At 41.5% G+C, this 20,811-nt stretch overlaps 2 protein-coding genes across 3 annotated transcripts in view; one reads left to right on the plus strand and one right to left on the minus strand.

The window, feature by feature from the left end:
• On the minus strand, positions 340–18,998 carry IKZF5 (IKAROS family zinc finger 5). Of its 2 annotated transcripts, XM_005671516.3 has the most exons (5): positions 18,745–18,998; positions 17,123–17,270; positions 8,068–8,249; positions 5,638–5,820; positions 340–4,383 (listed from the first exon to the last, which is right to left on the minus strand). In XM_005671516.3, the coding sequence occupies exons 3-5, from the start codon at positions 8,198–8,200 to the stop codon at positions 3,440–3,442; spliced, it is 1,260 nt and encodes a 419-aa protein (XP_005671573.1). In that variant the 5' UTR covers positions 8,201–8,249; positions 17,123–17,270; positions 18,745–18,998; the 3' UTR covers positions 340–3,439. The 2 variants fall into 2 exon arrangements, with proteins under 2 accessions (XP_005671573.1, XP_001927962.1); XM_001927927.5 differs by lacking the exon at positions 17,123–17,270 and having other exon boundaries at positions 18,745–18,848.
• Positions 18,750–20,811, plus strand: part of ACADSB (acyl-CoA dehydrogenase, short/branched chain) — a 44,573-nt gene continuing 42,511 nt past the window's right edge. Inside the window, exon 1 of the mRNA XM_001926297.4 lies at positions 18,750–19,160. Coding sequence (XP_001926332.2) covers positions 19,119–19,160 — 42 coding nt within the window. The 5' untranslated portion in view covers positions 18,750–19,118. The remainder of the gene's footprint in view (positions 19,161–20,811) is intronic.

Below are 20,811 nucleotides of genomic sequence, written 5' to 3' on the forward strand. Positions count from 1 at the left end.
TCAGAGCTGTAGCTGCAGGCCCACATGACACACCACAGCCACAGCAATGCGGAATCTGAGCTGCAGAGCTACATGACAGCTCACGCCAACTCTGGATCCTTAACCCACTGAGCGAGGCCAGGGATGGAGCCTGTGTCCTCCTGGATGCTGATCAGATTTGTTTCCACTGAGCCATGAGGGGAACTTCCAAACTGTTTTTAACTCATGTGACAGATCTCCTCCTGGGTAGAGTGTTCTACAAATCCAAGCCATATGGAGCCATAACACCTTTTCTAAAAAGTTACATTTTACAGATTTGGAAATTGGATTCTAGTTTTCAAAAAAGAAAAATCAAGATCATTAGAAAGTGTTATTTTTTATTCATATGTTACAAAAGCAAAGCTTCATTCACAATATGAACTCCATACTAGTTATTTCAGCATTAAAACTGCTTTTCTGGAATCCCTAAACAATATAGTGTGTTTTGCAGCCATATTCAAGCTTTGTTTTACATACAAAATATGTTCTTTACATCAAAGTACATATTAAAAACAAATTCTAGAAATCATATACCCTCTAAGACTATTTAATGAAAAGTCCTTAGCAGGGAATTTTTAAAAATAATACATCCATTTGATAAATATTTTTGTAGAGCTTAAATGAGGAACTTTTTTTTTTTTTTTTTTAGTAATATTCCCTTTGTCATACAATTCTGCAAATGAATGGCAAACACATTTCTAAAATGAAATAGCACTGGAAAATATCCAGTGATACTTCTTCAAAGTAAAAGTCTAGCCTTTACTTGAATTTCAAGAAGTTGTAGGTACATACTCTATTAGTAAAATCTGAAATAAAATTATTCCCTGTTAATCTCTTCACAGTTTCTTAAAAAAATATTAGTGGAGATAAATTATCTACCAACTTTAAAAATCTAAACTTATGTTCACTGAACAAAAATAAATTTAGTTTCAGAACATTGCCTGTTAACAGCAAAGTATTATAAATAGTGCATGTTAAACTTTTCTCAACTCATTTATATAAAATATTTGATTGAAAATGGGAGGAACATAGTCAATACGTAATGGAAGATACTAACATCTTTCCAATACAGAATTTAACTCAGAAAATTTAAATAAAATATTTTTAAAAATACAACACTAAAAAAGGTTCTAAGGTAGATTTGTTTCAAAAACTTTAGTGCATTTAGAATTAACTGTAGCTTTCAAGCATCGATACCTTTGGAATACCAACTGTGCTCTTTTAAGTCATGGGAATTTTAAAATTACACATTCTAGTTTGTAAGTATGGGGGGGGAAAAAAAACCTATTCAGATTAAAATGCACTTTCAAAACACTTATCTTTAGTTGTCAGAAAAAAATGTTTGTCACTATTTGGCCCAGCATATACAGTAAAAAACTGGTTTTAACATTAGAGTTCTTCCTTTTTGTTTAATGAAAACTTTCACTTTCTATTTTGTGGTATTGCTTTTACTTGAAGAATAAAATAGAAGAAAAAAATAACTGCAAAAGCTTCCAAATGATAACAGCCTGTCTGACAATAAATACACACAAGGGCCCAGTGACACTTTGGAAACGGCTGCACTAAAACTGATCTGAGCAGTAGCGCGTGAGCAACAGAGCAGGACAGACTAGACTTGAGACTCACCAGCCTCCGGCTGACAAGGCGTGGTTGTTTGGAGACACTCCCCGACGCTGCCCCTGCAGCAGTGCAGTGGAGACTGGGGCAGGCTGGCTCTCAAACCACAAGAATTCATTTTAATGGCTTTCTAGAATTTGGAAGGGTGGGCAGAAGATCCATTAACATGGCACTTGAGGGGGTTTTTGGACATAGACCATGGGTATTTCCCTTTTATTTTTCACTGTAAATGTAGAGGTCCTTTTTAGTTAATGCTTAAGAGTTGGAATACTCTCTTTAAAAAGCCAATTAGTAACACTTTTAAGATTTGAACCAAATTAAAAATTTTTGCAAAGTACACAGAAACCAACAGTTAGTAACAATATATTTTATTGTTTGACCAAGCTGTCCTCAGAGTAAGCTAGTTGTTACACAATATAAAAACAGCCTCCTATTCAAAATTACTCTAGATTTATATAGCAAGTTTTATTTTTGTAAACAAATTAAATGTTTAATGCATTTTTATGTCTCTTTTCACACTCCTTTAACCTCTTCTACTAAGGCGACAATTCAGCTCACAGTTTCCACATAGTTTTCTTGCTGTACATGAAAGACTGGTAAAACTGCAAATAAGCATTACGACCTGAATTCACAGAAAGCATCTTAAATGGCCAGTTCTGAAGAGGAGACCAGAATTCATTTGGACATGTTCTCATTTTTATAAATATTGTTTCACCATCACATTTCCCATGTGTTTCTATACCTACCTTTTCTTGAAAATTATGGGCAATAAATGGATGGAAGGCAGGAAAAGGAAACTTGATTTTTTTTTTTTTTTTGGAAGGACTGCATTTCCTAGTAATAAGAGGGACAGCTTCCACTGTACGTCTTTGGTTATCAAAGGAACTGAAGGAATAACTCAGTATAGTTATCAACCTCAAATGTTACATCAGAATAAAGATTTAAATTAAAGGTTCAAATTAAAAGAAAAAAAAGGCATCTCCATAGATAATCTGACACTTCTAGTGTTCTCACATATTTACCTGTAGTTTTTAAAATAAATGAGAAGTATAAAAAGAATCCAGTAGAGAACTGATGTGTGTTTAAACTAAAAATTGAATAAGCAGGTATTTTAAATATTAAATGCCACTCTCAATTTAAAGTCTTAAGTTTCAATTCTTTTCAGAACTTTTAGCTCATATTTTTATAACTTTAATTTTAAAAGAATGAAATTTTACATTTCCTCTTATGGAAAAAAAGATTTACTACATTGAAATTATGTTACTTTTATCAGTTAAAATTAAACTACTGAGTCAACTAAGCTATGTTAACTACTTTTCAATTAAGGGCAATTTTAAAGGCGGTTATTCTATTAAACATTGAAACCCAACAGATTTGGTAAGAGAAAGTCATTTATTCCACCATTTTGAAATTATGGCAGAAATAACGTCTAGCTGCAATGTCAAAACTGAAATACCAAGAGTATCTATCAGCCTTGAAGTTTTTATGGACCATAAATGTAAGAAATTTAAATGACCACCTATAAGATTATGACTGCACTCCGACTCTCAAATGTCTAAATGAAAGGAAAAATTGGACACCTATGTGTCCAACTGTTCTAATATATAAATGACCCTGACCAGGTTTTTATGGAAAAAAAAATTTTGTTTCCACTGTCAAATTTATACTCTGTAATGTATAAACTTTGAATGAGCAGACACCTGATTAGGGATGACACCCCCCACCCCTCCCCACCAAAAAACTACAGTACACTACAAAACACAGAAAGGCAAAACCAAGGAAAGCCTAATGTGATTGTTTTCAATCAGTGTTGGTTGTGCTGCCCTCTTGCAAAATGACAGGCAAAATCATACTTGTTTTTACATTTGCATCCACATATGTTACACTGAAAAGGATTTTCATACCCATGGCATCCCATGTGAATAGTGTACAGGATGTTGTCAGCGAAGTACATGTCACAGTGCTGGCAGTGGTGGAGAAGCTGCGGGTCCTGGATGGGCAGGGTTGGAGCTGGGGTGCTTGGCTGGCTGTTTCCTATGCTAGGAGTACTTGTGTGGGCACTTGGTTCACTGCTCGGCCCTGCCACCGGACTATAGTTCCTCTGACTATGTGATGGCCGAGGTTCGGGGCTCGTGGGAGAGGCGCTCTGAGGAATACTTGCGGACACGGCAGAAACTACTGCTTGGGCAGAGGGCTGTTGCATCATGAAAGGCTTCTCATCAGGGCAGGGAACTACATCAGGGGATGCGGGGTTTTGATTTTCAGGTGGCAAACTGGACAACTGTCCTGCTAAAGTGGAGAGCTGGTTTAAAGGGTTGTCAACCATAAGGTCTTGGGGGTCCCTTGGCAGGCCACCAGTTGGTGTGGTTTTGGCCATACTTTCATAGGAGTCAGTCTGGATATTTGGGATTTCATGAGTAAAATCATTAAGGTAGTCTGGCTTCTGAACCACCATGGAAGGTGGGCTCAAGTTGATTAGTGCTCGTCTGCTATAGCCCAGATTGCTTGTTTTCTTCTGCAAGACCCCCCACATCTTCTTGCTGCTCAAGGAAGACCTAGTGCCTTTAATGGGTACCATTTTATGCTTGCGCCTTCGATGGTGGGATAGGTTACTTCGATCACTGCAGCGGAAGGAACACAATTCACACTTGTATGGTTTCTCTCCTGTGTGGGAACGCATGTGGGCTTCCAGATGACGCTCATAAGCAGACGCAAATGGACATAAGTGACATCTATGAGGTTTCTCACCTGTTTAAAAAGAAAAGTGGGGGAGAAACTGCAAGAGTAGCTCATTTATGAGAAGGCTCATGTTTCGTCCCTTCATGAGATTAAAATGCTTTTCAGAAATACATTATTTGCACAAAAGATTATTAAAATTTGTTAAGAAACCTGCAAACTTAAAGCTTAAGAACTCATCAGCAACATTTTGAGAAATATAAATATATTCTACTAGTCCATACAGTATAAAAATTGTGATGGCTTCAACTAGCATTTGGGGAAAGAAGAAAAATATTTGTGTAACTGATAATAATATTTCCTCTATAATAAAGATTTTATCAAAATTATACCCCAGAGTTACAGGTCCATGGACCCATCTACAGGTGAGCACTTATTCATACATATTCATTCATTCATACACTCCTTCTTTAAGAAAAAAATACAAAGATAACCCCTTTTTAGAAAGTCCTTATATTAGCTAGGAAGCTCAAAGTTGAAGTGGCTTCCTAGTTCAAGGATAAGTCATGCAAAGTGTTGTCCCCTCACAACAGGCAGTTCTCCACTGCCGCCTTCCTCCTCTCCTGCTGCCAGAGGGACAATTTCAGTGCTCTTGGTTGGAGATGGGCCAAGCATGTCAGCTAAACATCTGGAATGTGGGATTCGGAGGCATCCATTTAACAAAGAAGTACTGAGTACCCATTATGTGTCAGGCGCCCTGCTAGGCTCCAGGGACAGGAAGATGGCCCTGACACAGTCCCTGTCCTCAAGGTGTTCAGGCCACACAACACAATGGGAAGCACAGGAAGCCAGGGGGCACACAGGAGCGACAGCTGACCCGGTCCTGGGCTAGAGCAGGGCAGTTAGGAGGTATCACAGACGGGGGTGCTCAGGTGAGATGGGAGGACCGGCGCTGCAGCCTGCAGTGCACGGAAACCTTGTTCCTGGCCGCAACGGCAACGTACTTAGTAAGGATGAAGACAAAAACGTCTTCTCTTTCCATCTGTCTTCAGCGTTAAGCTGCCCAACTTGGGAAGCAGATGGATGTTGAGACTATTTGGATCAGAAGAAGATGGCTAAGGAAGGGGACGCTCTACAGGGGCCTCACTTGCTGCTGTGCTGTTACACTGCTGCTTTGTAAGAACAGAGTCACTGCTCCACTTACTCAACCCTTACACCGACCCTCATTTTCAAACTATCACAACTGCTTATACGACAGATCAACCTGCCCTCCCTGGTCCCTCTTCTGCCGCAAAGAAATGCCTTCTCCAGCCACTTCTCCGTTACCTGTGTGGATTCTAATGTGTTCAATGAGCCGGGCGGTGCCTTTGCTGGCATAGTTGCAGTACCGACACTTGAGCTTCCCATCAAAAGTCCTTTCAAACCCGTCTACTAACATTCCTGAGTTTTCATCCAGGGAAACTTCAACAGATGGGTGATCAAGTCCATTTTGATCACCATCTGTTCCAGCTATAAACAAAGTACAGCAAAAGAAATTATGCATCTCAGAATCAACTTAATTTAGCAATTTAGTCTTGAGTGGTAGAAAATCTTTCATAAATTGACAGTTCACTTAGCACAAAAGTTAAATTCATAAAATAACACTTTCTGAACTGTTAATTCAGGTCAATTCAGAAAGATTAATTTTATACAAAAGCAGTATTACACTGTTTTAGAGAATTTTTTTTTTTTTTTTTTTTTTTTTTTTTTTTTTGGCTGCATCTGTGGCATGTGGCAGTTAGTTGCCAGGCCAGGGATCGAACCTGTACCAGAGCTGAGGCAATGCCGGATCCTTAACCTGCTGCATCACACAGGAACTTCCTAGAGAACCTTTTATAGGGGGAATCTCAAATTCCTAACACATTATTTATATTAGTCCACAATGTGCTTCTGAGGAAGAAAACAAGGCATTATCTTTATTTGATAGGTAAGGAGACAGAGGGGAGTAAAACAGTGGTGGCAATTACACGTTTAAGATTCTAGACATTTCTATAAATATAATGGGCAGTCATGATAATCTCCCTTAGTCTTAACTCTATTTACTTTAACCCAAAGCAATTAGTGTTAGTTCCACTCAGCTTACACATATATTCTAGATTCTGGGCTGCATTAAAGACCTTAAAATTCTAATTAAGCACATGAAGGTTAGCACTGTAAGAATTTCATAGTTTAAAGATGTTTGGCTGTTTGCTTTTAGTCTAATCCAACTACTTTGTATAGATCAAGAAACTGAAGGGGGAGTTCCCTTGTGGCACAGGGGGTCAAGGCTCCAGTGTTGTCACTGCAGCGGCTTGGGTTTGATCCCTGGCCCAGGAACTTTCACCTGCTACGGCCGAAAAAAAAAAAAGAAGTAACTGAGAGGCCAAGCTCATATTCTGGAAAACCAACAGATGGTGGGGACTACAACCCTGCTCTCCTGGATCTCAGTCCAGAAATCTGTACTCTAAAGTATGAGGAGGGCAGCTTCATGGGAAAAGCAATTCTACTCTACCCTCAGGAGGTCGCAGTGCAAGTGAGGACAAGCCCTTTGCTCTGCTTCCTCCATCTTCACCAGAAGAGAAGTGATTTTGCTGGTTGGTGCAAGTCCAACATCCAACAGGCTCGTTGCTTTGTCGGAGGGGAAACAAGGCTTGGGGCTGCCCCCTCTCCCATTGCTTTTCCAAGTCAGTGACTCTCAAATTTCAATGTGTATACGAATCACTCGAGGAGCTTGTTAAAGTACGGCTTCTGGTTCAGTAGGTTTGGCGGGGCGGGGGGCGGGGGGGGCTGACGTTTTGCACCTCTAAGCTCCTGGGTGGGGCCTGGTCTCTGCTGTTGCTGGTCCCCGGATTTCAAGGCCCTAGACCACCTAAGTCAAGGGTTAGCAAACTTTTCCGGTAAGGATCAGACGGCATATACTTTAGGTTTTGTGGGCCACATGGTCTCTATCACAGCTCCTCAACTCTGCCACTGTAACTAAAAAGAAAGCTACAGAAAACAGGTAAACGAGCAAGCATGGCTGTTTCAGTAGACTTTATTTATGGATGCTGAAGTTTGAATTTCATATAATTTTCACGTGTCATGACATTATTCTTTTGTTTCTTCCCCCAACTATTTTAAAATGTAGAGACCACTTTTAGCTTGCAGGTTGTATAAAAACAGCAGTCCAGATGGGGCCCTTGGGCTGTAGTTTGCTGCCTCTTGAGCTAGGTTTAGGAAAAGATTTGTCTTTGCATGGTGAGCAAACGAGTCTGTCTACAGCAGGCTCAAGTAGCTTACTGCTTTCTCTATTCTGGTTTCTCCTCCTAGATGGGCAGACATGGTCAGCCCCCTCCTCACTTTAAGAGAGGAAACAGAAACCCCTCTTCTGTCTTGGACTTCCTAATGGCCAAATCCCGTGTGTAATGAAGCTGGATGCCCTCTGGGTTCCTTATGTCTACTGTCAGCTAACAGACCTTGGAGAACGGGAAGGGTATTTAGAACTAACCTTCCCACAAGACCACGCTGCATCTCTGGAGCACATTAAGCCCTTAGGGAGCTTCACCTCTCCCAGAAAAACCCTGACATGTTTAAAGAAGAGGGGAAAAAACTCCCGTATCTTTCTAGGAAAAAATGGAATGATTCCTACTAGCAAACAGTGGGCTTCATACTACGGATGACTATATACAAACAGTAGTATATTCATTTTATATTCATTTTAAATAAGCGAATTATTTAATAGTATGAAGACGAGTCTACCTCCCTGAAGAGCCTCTGCTTCTTTGTCCCCACTAACTGATCCAGAAATCATATTCACATGATGGGTCTGCTGGGTCAGGTATTCCTGGAAATCTTTCACGAAGTCCAAAGGCTCTGGTTTTTTTTCACCCATCTTTGTTTCCGATTTCTTTTTTTTTTTTTGAGTTTACAGTTCGTTATACCTACGGAAATAAAAATGAAATAACTTTTTGTTATTTAGGGAGATCCAGTACATACGTATTAAAACAAGAGTGACAAAGATTACCATCTGCTAGGCACTACAAAGCAGCAGAGAACACATTCCTACCTTTACATACCTTACAATCCTCTTGGCAAACTAAAGAAGACATACACAAAAGGGTGATCCGTTAATATACTTAACATTTAAGTAAACTGGGATTAAACTTAGTTTTAGAGGATGAAAAGAAATTACGAAGAGAAGGAAAAAAATGAAATCAATCCAGATGAAAAAAACAGGCACATGAGCAGGGATTATCAATGGAGACAGTAAAGAAACCAGTGGCTCAATCATGAGTGATGGACACATCCCACACCTGCCCTGTCCAAGAAAGTTGCTACTTGCCACATGTAGCTGCTGAGTGCCTGAAATGCGGCTAATTCAAAGGACTTGAGACGCTTCCTGATGGTCTAGAGGTTAGGATTCAGTGCTCTCAAATGACTTGAGTTTTTAAACTTTATTAATTTTAATCGAAACAGCTCATATGGCTAGTGACTACTGTATCAGACTGCAAAAGCTCTTAAAACATAGGGTTCAGGAGTTCCCATCGTGGCGCAGTGGTTAACGAATCCGACTAGGAACCATGAGGTTGTGGGTTCGATCCCTGGCCTTGCTCAGTGGGTTAACGATCCGGTGTTGCCGTGAGCTGTGGTGTAGGTTGCAGTCACGGCTCGGATCCCCCATTGCTGGGGCTCTGGCGTAGACCGGTGGCTACAGCTCCGATTCGACCCCTAGCCTGGGAACCTCCACATGCCACGGGAGCGGCCCAAGAAATAGCAGAAAGACCAAAAAAAAAAAAAAAAAAACCCACAAAACAAACAAACAAACAAAACCCCAAAAAACATAGGGTTCACATGAATGGGTACTCTAGAAGTAGGTGATCTAGAACAGGGGTGGCAAACTTTGTCTAAAAGGCCAGACAGCAACTATTTTCGCCTTTGCAGGTCACACATCTCTGCTGCAACCACTCAACTCTGCCACTTTAGCTAAAAGAGGCTACAGGCCATACATAAATGAAGAAGTATGAATGGGTTTCAATCAAGCTTTACAAAAACAGGCACTGAGCCAGGTCTGTCCTATGGGCTGTAGTGTCTGGACCCCTGCTCCAGAAATCCAAATCACCACCTCTTTCACCACCCATCTCATTCTGAGCACGACAAAGAAAAGAAAAGAAAGAAAAAACAAACTCTGATGCTCATACAGAGTAAGTCTCATGTGAGATTTTCGTAATTGTAAACTAAACTGGTCCTCTCATGGATTTATAGCCCCAATTCACAAATGAAATAACCAAAAAGTTTTCTAGTAAAGACAAGCTGAGGAAGTCTAGCACCTTAGGAGACAAAAGGTCTTTTCCTCCCCACCCCCCCCAAAAATATATATATATATTTACGCAAATGTTGATGGTCTTCTTAAACATGTGTTACACTAAAAATCTCTCTTACTAAACTCCAACAATTTAACGAGTGATTTACTATTTTAAAAAAGTTTTTAAATGGCCAGTTAGTAGATATCTAAAGCTAGTTACTTCTCAGGATATATGCTTAACTTTTTTTCAAAGCATAGCATACACACAAAAAAAGCACATAAATCCTAAGGGGAGAGCTCAGTGAACGGTCACAAAATGAACACATCCATGAAATCAGTACCCATGTCAAGAAACAAAAGGCCACCAGCCTCCCAGGAGCTCCACCACACAGGCTTCTGAAGTTGCTGGGCCACAGGGCAGGAATATATTCAGCTTCAGATAATGCCAAATAGTTTTTCAGAGTGATTGTACCAGTTTACATTCCCACCAGTGGGGAATAAGAGTTCTGCTGCTACAAATCCTCACCAACACTCAAGGATCTTGAGTCTTTTTCATTTTAGCCGTCCTGGTGGGTGTGTGGTGGTATCACACTGGTCTGAATTTGCATTCCTTGATAATTAACTAAGCTATGTACCTTTTATGTTAGTTAGCCACTTAGATACCCTCTATTTCATACCCAGAGAAGTATCTTTTCAAGTCCTTTGTCCATTTTTCTATTAGCTTGTCTGTCTTTTCTCAATATGAGTTCTTTATCAGATGTGTGTATTTTTAAGTTATCTTCCCTCACTCTATATTTGCCTTTTCACTCTTTCTTCTTTCCTCCCTCCTTTCTTTTCTTTTCTTCTGCCTGGCAGCATATGGAGTGCCTGGGCCAGGGATCAGATCCGAGCCATAGTTGCAGCCTACACCCTGGTGCCAGATCCACTGTGCTGGGCAGGGGATCAAACCTGCATCCCAGAACTCTCCAGAGACACTGATACCATTGTGCCATAGTGGGAACTCCGTGTTTTCACTTTCTTTCTTTTTGCCTTTTCTAGGGCCGATCCACGGCATATGGAGGTTCCCAAGGCTAGGGGTCGAATGGGAGCTGCAGCCACCGGCCTACACCATGGCCACAGAAACGCGGGATCCGAACCGCATCTGCAACCTACATCACAGTTCATGGCAATGCCAGATCCTTAACCCACTAAGCAAGGCCAGGGATTGAACCCGCAACCTCATGGTTCCTAGTTGGATTCATTAACCACTGAGCCACGACGGGAACTCCAGTTTTCACTTTCTTAATGGTAACTTTTGATGCAACAGAAGTTCTTAATATAGTCAAATTTACCATTTCCCCCCTTTATATTTAGAGTTGTTGGTGTCCTTGCCTGTATCTTTTTTTTTTTTTTTTTGTCTTTTTGCTATTTCTTTGGGCCACTCCTGCGGCATATGGAGGTTCCCAGGCTAGGGGTCTAATCGGAGCTGTAGCCACTGGCCTACACCAGAGCCACAGCAATGCGGGATCCGAGCTGCGTCTGCGACCTACACCACAGCTCACGGCAACGCTGGATCATTAACCCACTGAGCAAGGGCAGGGATCAAACCCGCAACCTCATGGTTCCTAGTCGGATTCGTTAACCACTGCACCATGACGGGAACTCTGCCTGTATCTTACTTGAAGATGTTCTCCTGTATTTTCTTCTAAAAGTTTTATTTATTTATTTTTTTACCTTTCACATTTTCATCTGGAACTGAGCTTTATGTATGGTGAGGCAGGATGCAAAATATACTGTTTCCCAAGAAGACACCAATTGTCCTAGCAACATGCATTTGATAGGCCAGCCTTTCTCCACTAGACTCTTCTATCACTTTTCTAAATCAGGTGATTATATATGTGATTCTATTTCTGGATTCCCTATTCTGTTCCACTAATCTATTTTTGTCTATCCCTACACTAACACCACACAGCCTGAATAATAAAAACCTTAATATCTCAGTAATCTAAGTCCATCAATTATGCTCTTCTTCAGGAATATGTGGACTATTCTGGGACCTTTTCAGCCTAAGTTCTTCAGGGGCAAGAAGTGTGGGATTGTAGAAGTGAGATTAAAGCACATTTTCCAATTAACAAAAGCTTGACTGATGTTTTAATAACCCAAACTTCTATTTTTTTTTTTTTGACTTAACTAGACATCTACTGGAAATACACTAGCTCCTGACTGTGTTGCTACTACAGATTATTGTATCATTTAAAAATGCAGTGATAGCCTTTGGAACTTCTAAGGAACACAGGCCTGGTTCTGGTTTCCTTTGCTTATTGGTCTTAGACTGATAGATTTTTGTACTTTCTGACTTCCTCTCTCATTTTTTTTTTTTTTTCGTCTTTTTAGAGCCACACTCATGGCAGAAGGAAGTTCCCAGGCTAGGGGTCGAATTGGAGCTACAGCCTGGGGCCTATTCCACAGCCATAGCCACGCCAGATCTGAGCCACATCTGTGACCTACACCGAAGCTCACGGCAATGCTGGATACTTAACCCACTGAGCGAGGCCAGGGATAGAATGCGCAGTCTCATGGATACTAGGTGAGTTCGTTACCTCTGAGCCATAATGGGAACTCCTGTCCTTATATTTAATTTGTTCTTTATTTGAATATATTTAGCCAAATAAGAACCTGCAAGTGACCTAATCCTCACTTTTCTTAATGGAACATTGTGAATAGTTTCTTTTCTCCCTTCTTACAAGCTGCCTACGGGTTTATTACCATTACTGCCTCTTTTCATGGTTTTCCAGAAAGTTGAAGCTACTGAAAGTCTTCCTGTGGAAGAAAAGACTATTAAGTATTAGGTCGAATTTACTAGCTTAAAGATTCTAAATAAGGTCTTCTATCAGCTTTCGTCTCCTGTTTTGTAAAATGAGAGAATAATGCCAACTGGCAGTGCTATTTTAAGTTTTATAGGTAAGTGTAGTAAAGTATCTTACAACATGTTAATTTACGGTATATTCTCAGCTGAAAATGGTTATACCTTGCATCAAGAAATTCCTCACCTTTCCAGATTCAAGTTTTTTCCTTTTTTCTATCAGTTCATCTACCAAACGGCTTATGTTACCATTTTATGTATCTCTTTCTTAGGTATAGTGAAATAAATGCAGTCTGCCTTTGGAGTTCCCATTGTGGTTCAGCAGTTAACAAATCTGACTAGCATCCATGAGGACACAGGTTCGATCCCTGGCCTTGTTCAGTGGGCTAAGGATGCAGCGTTGTGGACTGTGGCCACAGGTCCAGCCCTAAAAAGCAAAAAACAAACGAACAAACACCACACAGTCCACCTTAGTCTCATTTACTCTTACATCCCAATTTTCAATTTCCCAAACTCATCTCTTCTTATTTTACTCTTTTAGGCCACCTCTTTAAATCATTTGTTTTAGTCTGGCTCAGCTTTCTCACTCTTTTTTTATTATTTTTATTTTTTATTTTTTTGTCTCTTTCTTTGCTATTTCTTTGGGCCGCTCCTGCGGCATATGGAGGTTCCCAGGCTAGGGGTCGAATCGGAGCTGTAGCCACCGGCCTACGCCAGAGCCACAGCAACGCAGGATCCGAGCCGTGTCTGCAACCTACACCACAGCTAACGCCAGATCGTTAACCCACTGAGCAAGGGCAGGGACCGAACCCGCAACCTCATGGTTCCTAGTCAGATTCGTTAACCGGTGCACCACGACGGGAACTCCAGCTTTCTCAATCTTAAGGATTACTGCTGATTTCTGAAAAAGTTTGTTTCAGTTGTTTTCCCATCTTACTTTGTTGATTTGAACTGCTTCTCTATGCTTCCTAATCATTGTATTAGTATCTGTTTTATGACTATACTTGATTCTGCTGATTCGTCCTTTAAAATTTGCCCTGGGAGTTACCCTGGGAGTTCCCCAGCAGGTTATGAACCCGACTGGTATCCGTGAGGATGCAAATTCTATCCCTGGCCTTGCCCAGCGGGTTAAGGATCCGGCATTGCAGAGAGCTGTGGTGTGGATCACAGATGTGGCTCAGATCCCACATTGCTGTCGCTGTGGTGTGGGCTGGCAGCTGTGGCTCTGATTTGACCCCTAGTCTGGGAACCTCCATATGCCGCAGGTGCGGCCCTAAAAAGCAAAAATAAAATAAAATAAAATTTGCTCTTTGGTTTGAAAAGCAAAAAGTGGGCCAATTAGCATCAATGAAAAAGATTATCAGAATAAGATAGAGAATAATCCATAAGAGGATATCTTGGAGTTCCCATTGCGACTCAGGAGGACTTGGGTTTGATCCCTGGCCACACTCAGTGGGTTAAGGATCTGGAATTGCCATGAGCTGTGTGCAGGTGCAGCTCGGATCCAGCATTGCTGTGGCTGTGGTAAAAGCCGGCAGCTGCAGTTCTGAATCGACCCTTAGCCTGGGAACTTCCATTATGCCATGGTGAAGGCCCTAAAAAGATAAAAATAAAAAATAAAAGAAAGATATCTCAATAAAACTGGAAAAAAAAAAACCCACCCTCAAAACATACGGGGATGAGAAGCAATATAAAAATATACATAAATGGAAGATAGTATGAGAAAAAGAATGTACATATATATGTATGACTGAGTCACTATGCTGTACAGAAGAAACCGGCACAACACTGTAAATTAACTATATTTTAATTTTAAAAAAGTATACATACAAGGTAAGAAGTATAGCAGATAAAGATGCAGATTGAGCTTCAGAAAGAGAAAAATAAACAGAGAGAAATGGTTTTTTAAAAACTGATCAAGAAATCTCCAGAATTCCTTTCAGTTCAATCTGAAAGGGATCATAAAGTGTAAAATAGAATATATAATAATATAACAACACTTAGACACACTGTGATATTTAAAAACCTCAAAGACAAAGAGAATAATATAAAACTTTCTAGTGAGAAGAGGCAGCCACCCACATAAGAAAAACAGTCAGTTATGGGAGTATCAATAGCAACACTGGGTGCAAGGAAACAACAGAATAATTAATTATTCAAACTGAGAATGCTTTCACTTCCTCAGCTGCTAAAGGTTACCTTCCAAAAAGTCTACATTGCAATGTAGAAAATGGAGAAAAGATATGCATTCTCTTTAGAATCAAGAAGACATGAATACTTGCTATTACTACTGCTATTTACAAAGTATTGCAAGTAGGGAGTTCCCATCGTGGCTCAGTAGTTAATGAATCCGACTAAGAACCGTGAGGTTGTGGGTTCGATCCCTGGCCTTGCTCAGTGGGTTAAGGATCCGGCATTGCCGTGAGCTGTGGTGTAGGCTCAAATCCTGTGTTGCTGTGGCTCTGGCATAGACCGGCGGCTACAGCTCCTGTGTTGCTGTGGCTCTGGCACAGACCGGCGGCTACAGCTCCGATTCAATCCCTAGCCTGGGAACCTCCATATGCCGTGGAAGCAGCCCAAAAAATGGCAAAAAAAAAAAAAAAGTACTGCAAGTAGGGGCCTCCACAACATAAAAAAGAAAAAAGTAATACAAAAGTACAAGGACTAGGAGATTAAAAAAAAAAAAAATCTGGGAAATTGTTTTTTAAATCATAAAAACTGTATGGCCCTATAAATTGTGGTCTAATTATAAAAGCTATAGTTTAGAAAGAAATCCTGGTATTTCATTCTAACTTGGCATCACTTCTTGCCAATCAGTCCATAAGAAAACTGAGGTTTCCACTGGAAAATGTCTGAATATTCTTTGACAGGCTTCAATAAGCAAGATAAGCCTTAGCAAACCCTGATTAGAAAGCATTGACACTGCTACAGTACATATGACAATGCAGAAAAAAAAATGCATGAGACTGCCATTAAGCAAGAAGAAAATGGTATTTTTACACACACATCTCAAGTTTTAAGAACAAAAATGAGCCTAATCACAGAGGACAACTGGCATATTTTGACAGTCTTGGCTATTATCACATTGTCACATTATAAATTTCACTGTGTTCCTCTGCATAAATTGTGTGCCGATTTTCAATCAAAATGCATGATGGACTGAAAAAAACCACAACAAAGGATGCCAATGAAAAAAGGGAAGATAAAATTGTATTCTTTAAATATATTGATATGGTTTTTAACTGCAGACATTCTGCAATGATTTAAAATTTGTCCTTCCATCCCTAAGAATTTTTGTGCCCATTTGACCGGTCACCCCCCCCACACACACACAAACACACAGCATTTACAGAGCAAGTATGAATGAAGGATGCCTAAATCTGAATGGAGTTTATGGTTGAAAACCCAGCTTTCTCTATCTCAAGTCTGTACTTACAATAAACAGAAAAAGAACAGTAATTCTGAAACTACAGAAGACTTCTTGATATAAATAAATAGAGGTTTTGTATCCAAACCATCTTCCCGTCTTGAATAAAGTAAGCATCAGTCTCAGGACTGAATGTTTAAGACCTCCACAAAGTGATTGATACCTAAATTTAAATACCTTTGTGAAAGTAACAGAAAAATCTAATTTAGGAATCAGCAAACTACTTTATGATGATCATTTCTTATGATACAGCAAGATTTGAATCTTCCCTAATGACTACTTTGATTAAAGTTAAACTGGATCTAGTATGGTATTCCATGGGGTATAGACACACATCTATATAGAAACTGCCTAGAAGGCACCTAAATTATTTTTATGCCAACAGCTCTCCCAAATTATACATTCAAAACTTACAAATAAAGTTCTCACAAAACAATGCTAGTAAAGGAAAGAAGCATTTGAAAAATAAGCTTTAATATCCCTAAAGAACACAAAAAAAACCCTTTAACCTTAAACACGTAACTTAAACTATTCTCTGATCTTCCTTAGTTTCTGATATTCAAGTCCTCTGATCTTTAGTCTCATTATAATCAAAGGGAAGTTGCAGATCAACACACACACACACACCCTCTCACCCTCTAGAGGAGGAGCTAACAATTTAAAACAGAGGTATCATGATGCAAATTAGAAGACAACCACGACTATGAAACAGAGGTAACGTAAGAACAAGAAGGAGCTTGTTAACCTACCTTCCTCCCAAAATCTATCTTTCTTATAAACTATGGGAGATTTCGAGAACAGCATGATTAGGGAATAATGGGATCTACTATTCATCTACCATTTCTGGTAGGGTTATTGAACATTAAGTAGTTGACTTTGCAACTTAATTTACAATATAGAAATATAGTACCTTAATTTGGGGTTTAGGCAGGCCTATACACACAAAGTGACTGCAGTTCAACAGATGTGCTTACTTTTATAGCTTAATAATTATGGCCACTGAAAGATTTACACTGCCGTAGAGTATATATCAATGGAGAAGTCTAACAAATGAGGCTTGGTTTGTAGAGAATAATATGGACCTTCAAAAAGCTCCTCTGACTACAGAACTGCCAAAAAAACATTCTTTGAAGGTAAAAAGAGAGGTTATGAGGCTCTGAAACATCAGAAAAACATAATATGCAAGTAAAATATAAATAAATACAAATTGGAAAAAACAAAAAAGAGGAGTTACACATCTAACCTTTCACCCCAAATCAGTTCCTCCTTTTTCGTGCCACTCCACCATTGATGAAATGTAGAGTAATCGAAATTTACTCTGGAGACACACCCAGGGACTCCAAAAGGCCATGGAGGGAATTTCAACTAAAATTGAAAAGCCATACAGAGGTCTGCAAAGAAAAACACACCACAAATCAAAACCTTCGTGACAAGAGATTAGCATCTACAGGTTTAATAAGCTAATGCAATAATTTGCGCTAATCTTACTATTACCAGAAAACTATGCTAACAGAGAACAAAGCAGCAGGCTCACTTCAGCAAAAGCTCCAAATAATCACCAAAGAGTAACATGCACTAGTGTGACTGGTATTTTTTTCCCCCTCACTGGTGGATTTCTTAAGATTTCATTTTGGGCAAAAATTTTAATGTCTTTCTAAATTCAAATCATTAATTTCATTTGTTCATGGTATACTTCTAAAAGGCCAGGCTTAGTATTGCTGAAAAGCTAGAACGGCATAAAAATAATATACTAGCCTAGCCCCAGAGGGGAACATTTGTGGTAAAGGGTTAAAAAAAAACAAATGAAAAACCACCACACGCACCCCATAACAGCACATCTGATTCCCATCTTTATTGTCCTCTCTATCTCAACCCAAAACATTTAGGGTTTCTTGGGAAACGCTGTGGACCCCTAGGGGCAAAAACTACCATACATCTTAGTTCGCTGTAACGAACTCCCCAGATTATATTAACCTGTAGCTGTGATGTACGCACGACAAAAATAAAAACTAAGTGGAATTTTAAAAACTGATAGTCCAGACGTTTAAAAAGTGGTTCTAAAGAAGCTGTGTTTTTTCCAAACTAAAGTTCTTCAGAGCTCACAATTTAAAGTGCCTTTATTTCCTCTCCCACTTGTCGCTCCTCTTCAGGTCTGAATAGCACACTAAGGGGACAGTAAATGGGCCACGTGGTTAGTGGCAGCTGGAACCGGTTTAACTTCAATTTAGATTCACACTTACTAGGTGCAGGGCTCGGCTACTCGCATTCCACACAGTTGATTAAGCCTTAAATTCTGCACGAATCTGAACAATGGTTTGCTGCAAAATCCTCCTCAAACCTTACATCTCCCCAAAATTAGAGTGCACAAGCAGTAGAAACTGATCTAGGCAGGACCGTTAGATAAAAAGACTGAGGCTTTAAAGGTCGTCCCAACGAGCGACAGCCCGGAACTGGCGTCGGGGCGGCATCCTCACCAAGATTCGGGAACACCTAGGACAGCCCTTGCCCCGGAACCTGGTAAAGACGCAAACCTCCGGGCGCCCCCTCACGACCACCTGTCAGAGCGAGAGGCAGCATCCTACCCCGGAGTCTCCAAGCCATTGCCCGACGGCAACGCCACCGCAGGCATTGCTCCTGCGGGGCTCCGGGGGCCAGACTCCGCATCCCACGCGTTCGGGCCAGGAGGGCCCTGGGTCGTGACCCTGCCGACCGACCGACCGACCACGCCCGACCCTCTGCCTGGGCTGAGTCCCGGGCGGAGGCAGCCCGCCCGTCGCGGACACCCGGCTCTCTCCTCCCGCCGCTCCTTCGTAGCACTCTGCTCAGCCGTGTCACTGCCGTCCGAGCCGGTAACCAGCTACTTACCACCTGACAGCCGCACCGAGTAACCCCCACCGCCTTGTTCAACGCCGCTGCTGTAGCCGTCGCCGCCACCGTCTTCGTCACCGCCTCCGCCGCCATGTTTGTTGTGTCTCCGGCCCCCTTCCCGCCCCGCTGCCTTTCCCAACTCTCGCGTGAGCAAGGTGTTGGGCGAAAGCAGAGAAGAGGCTGTGTGTCTCTTTTGGGGTTCCGTAGGTACAAGGGGGCGGGACAAGGGAGTGAGACCGAGGACCGTGGGGCGGGGACTAGTGGGCGGGGCTCTGGCACCTGTCCCCCGCACCCGAGGCGTCGGAGCGCAGAGCAGAAGCGCCTACTCAAGGCCTTGCGAAATTGTCCGAGGTACCAGTCCCGGTGCGCTGATGGAGGGATCCGCTGGTCGGCTGCTGCGCGGCAGCGCGCTGGTGAGTGCGCTCGCGGCGGGCTTCTTGGGGCTCCCGGACGACCTTGGCCTCGGCGGCGGGGTCTTGTCTTATGGGGTCTGAGGCGCCTGGTCTTCGTCCTGGACCCGTACTTCCGACCCTCGGTTGGGTTGATCTCAGACCCCCTCACCGACCCTGACCTCTCTTCAGGCCTCTGGCCGAACTGGCCTCAGTTTTCCGTAAGGAGAGCAGGAATCGACAGCTGAGGAAAAGGGGGCTGGTCGCTGGTCTAAAGCTTCTTGAATGGAGCAATCACCCTGCGTGGGGTCGGGAGAGCCAGAGCTGCAAGATATTCTTTTTTTTTTTTTTTTTTTTTTTTTTTTTTTTTTTTTTTTTAAGGGCCGAGCCCGCTGCATATGGAGGTTACCAGGCTAGAGGTCGAATCGGAGCTACAGCTGCTGGCCTGCACCACAAGCACAGTAATGCTAGATGCGAGCGGAGTCTGCGACCTATATAGTGCAGCTCACGGCAACGCTGGATCCTTAACCCAAGTGAGCGAGGTCAGGGATCGAATCCCCGTCCTCGTAAATACTAGTCGGGTTCGTTCCTGCTGAGCCACGTAGGAACTTTCGAGCTTCAAGGTATTCTTTGCAGGGCCTTGAGTCCTAGGAGTCACCGAGTTTCGACTCTTTGGAGGCATTTTGTGGAGATGTCACCTCTCCAATGCCACCTTTCCCCAAGATTACATTTCCTTGCTCACCCCCTCCCCGCCCAAAGATTGTTGCAATATAAGCACAGTCCCATTCCGCGCAGTGTTTGCCGCTTCTCTTTTCCGCGGCCCTGATCCAAAGTTAGAGACGGACCTCGGAGTGGGTCGGATTTACCCGCCAAAAAGAGTTTACGCTGCTCCTTACCTCTGGCTGGGACATGAGCATATTGCATGGATGGGCTCTTTACACAGGGGAATCCGTTCCTCTCTCACTTCCTAGAGCTTGAACTGCTCACTGGACCTACACAAGCTGTTGATTTTTGCACAGCTCTCTTGTCAGGTTTTCATTACATTGGTCATTCGGCCAATCTTAATCTTATGGCATGCTTTCCAGAACTCACACTTTTGAATATATTCCCGTTTGTCCTTATACTTCAGGGAACTTTCCCTCGGCTGCCTGTTTGCTTTTTTTATTTATTTGCATTTTTCTTTAATGAGTTAAAGGCTCTCTGCTGCTTCACTCTGATGCCCAGAGGCAAAGCTCTTTTCATTAAAGATAATTAATGTTTGTTTTACAGGCTTGCGGTATTAAGGAAATTAGCCATGTTAATGTATTGTGACAAAGAAATACGGTTTTTTGGTTACCGTTTAATACTGTTTTATAATTGTTGTTCTCACAACCATCCTAAAAAGTAGGTTAATCTTTCAGACGCAGGGGCTCATGCTGAGAAAGATGAAGTGACTTGCTCAGAGCACTCAGCTAGAAAGAGATAGAGCTGGTGTTCTAACTCTGGTCTGTTTTTAAACTTCACCTTCATACATTACTACCTTCCCTTTCTCAAAGATAATCAGAAAGCTCTTTTGTTTGGATTTGTTGGTTTTATTGTGGCTTTCCCTCCGAAGTAGCTTTTAGAGCTCTTTTACGTAATTTAACGAATATGATTGATTGATGGGATGTTACCTGTAGCATAATGGTTTTGGATT

Source organism: Sus scrofa, chromosome 14, assembly GCF_000003025.6.
Source record: "Sus scrofa isolate TJ Tabasco breed Duroc chromosome 14, Sscrofa11.1, whole genome shotgun sequence".
NCBI classification, from domain to species: Eukaryota; Metazoa; Chordata; class Mammalia; order Artiodactyla; family Suidae; genus Sus; species Sus scrofa.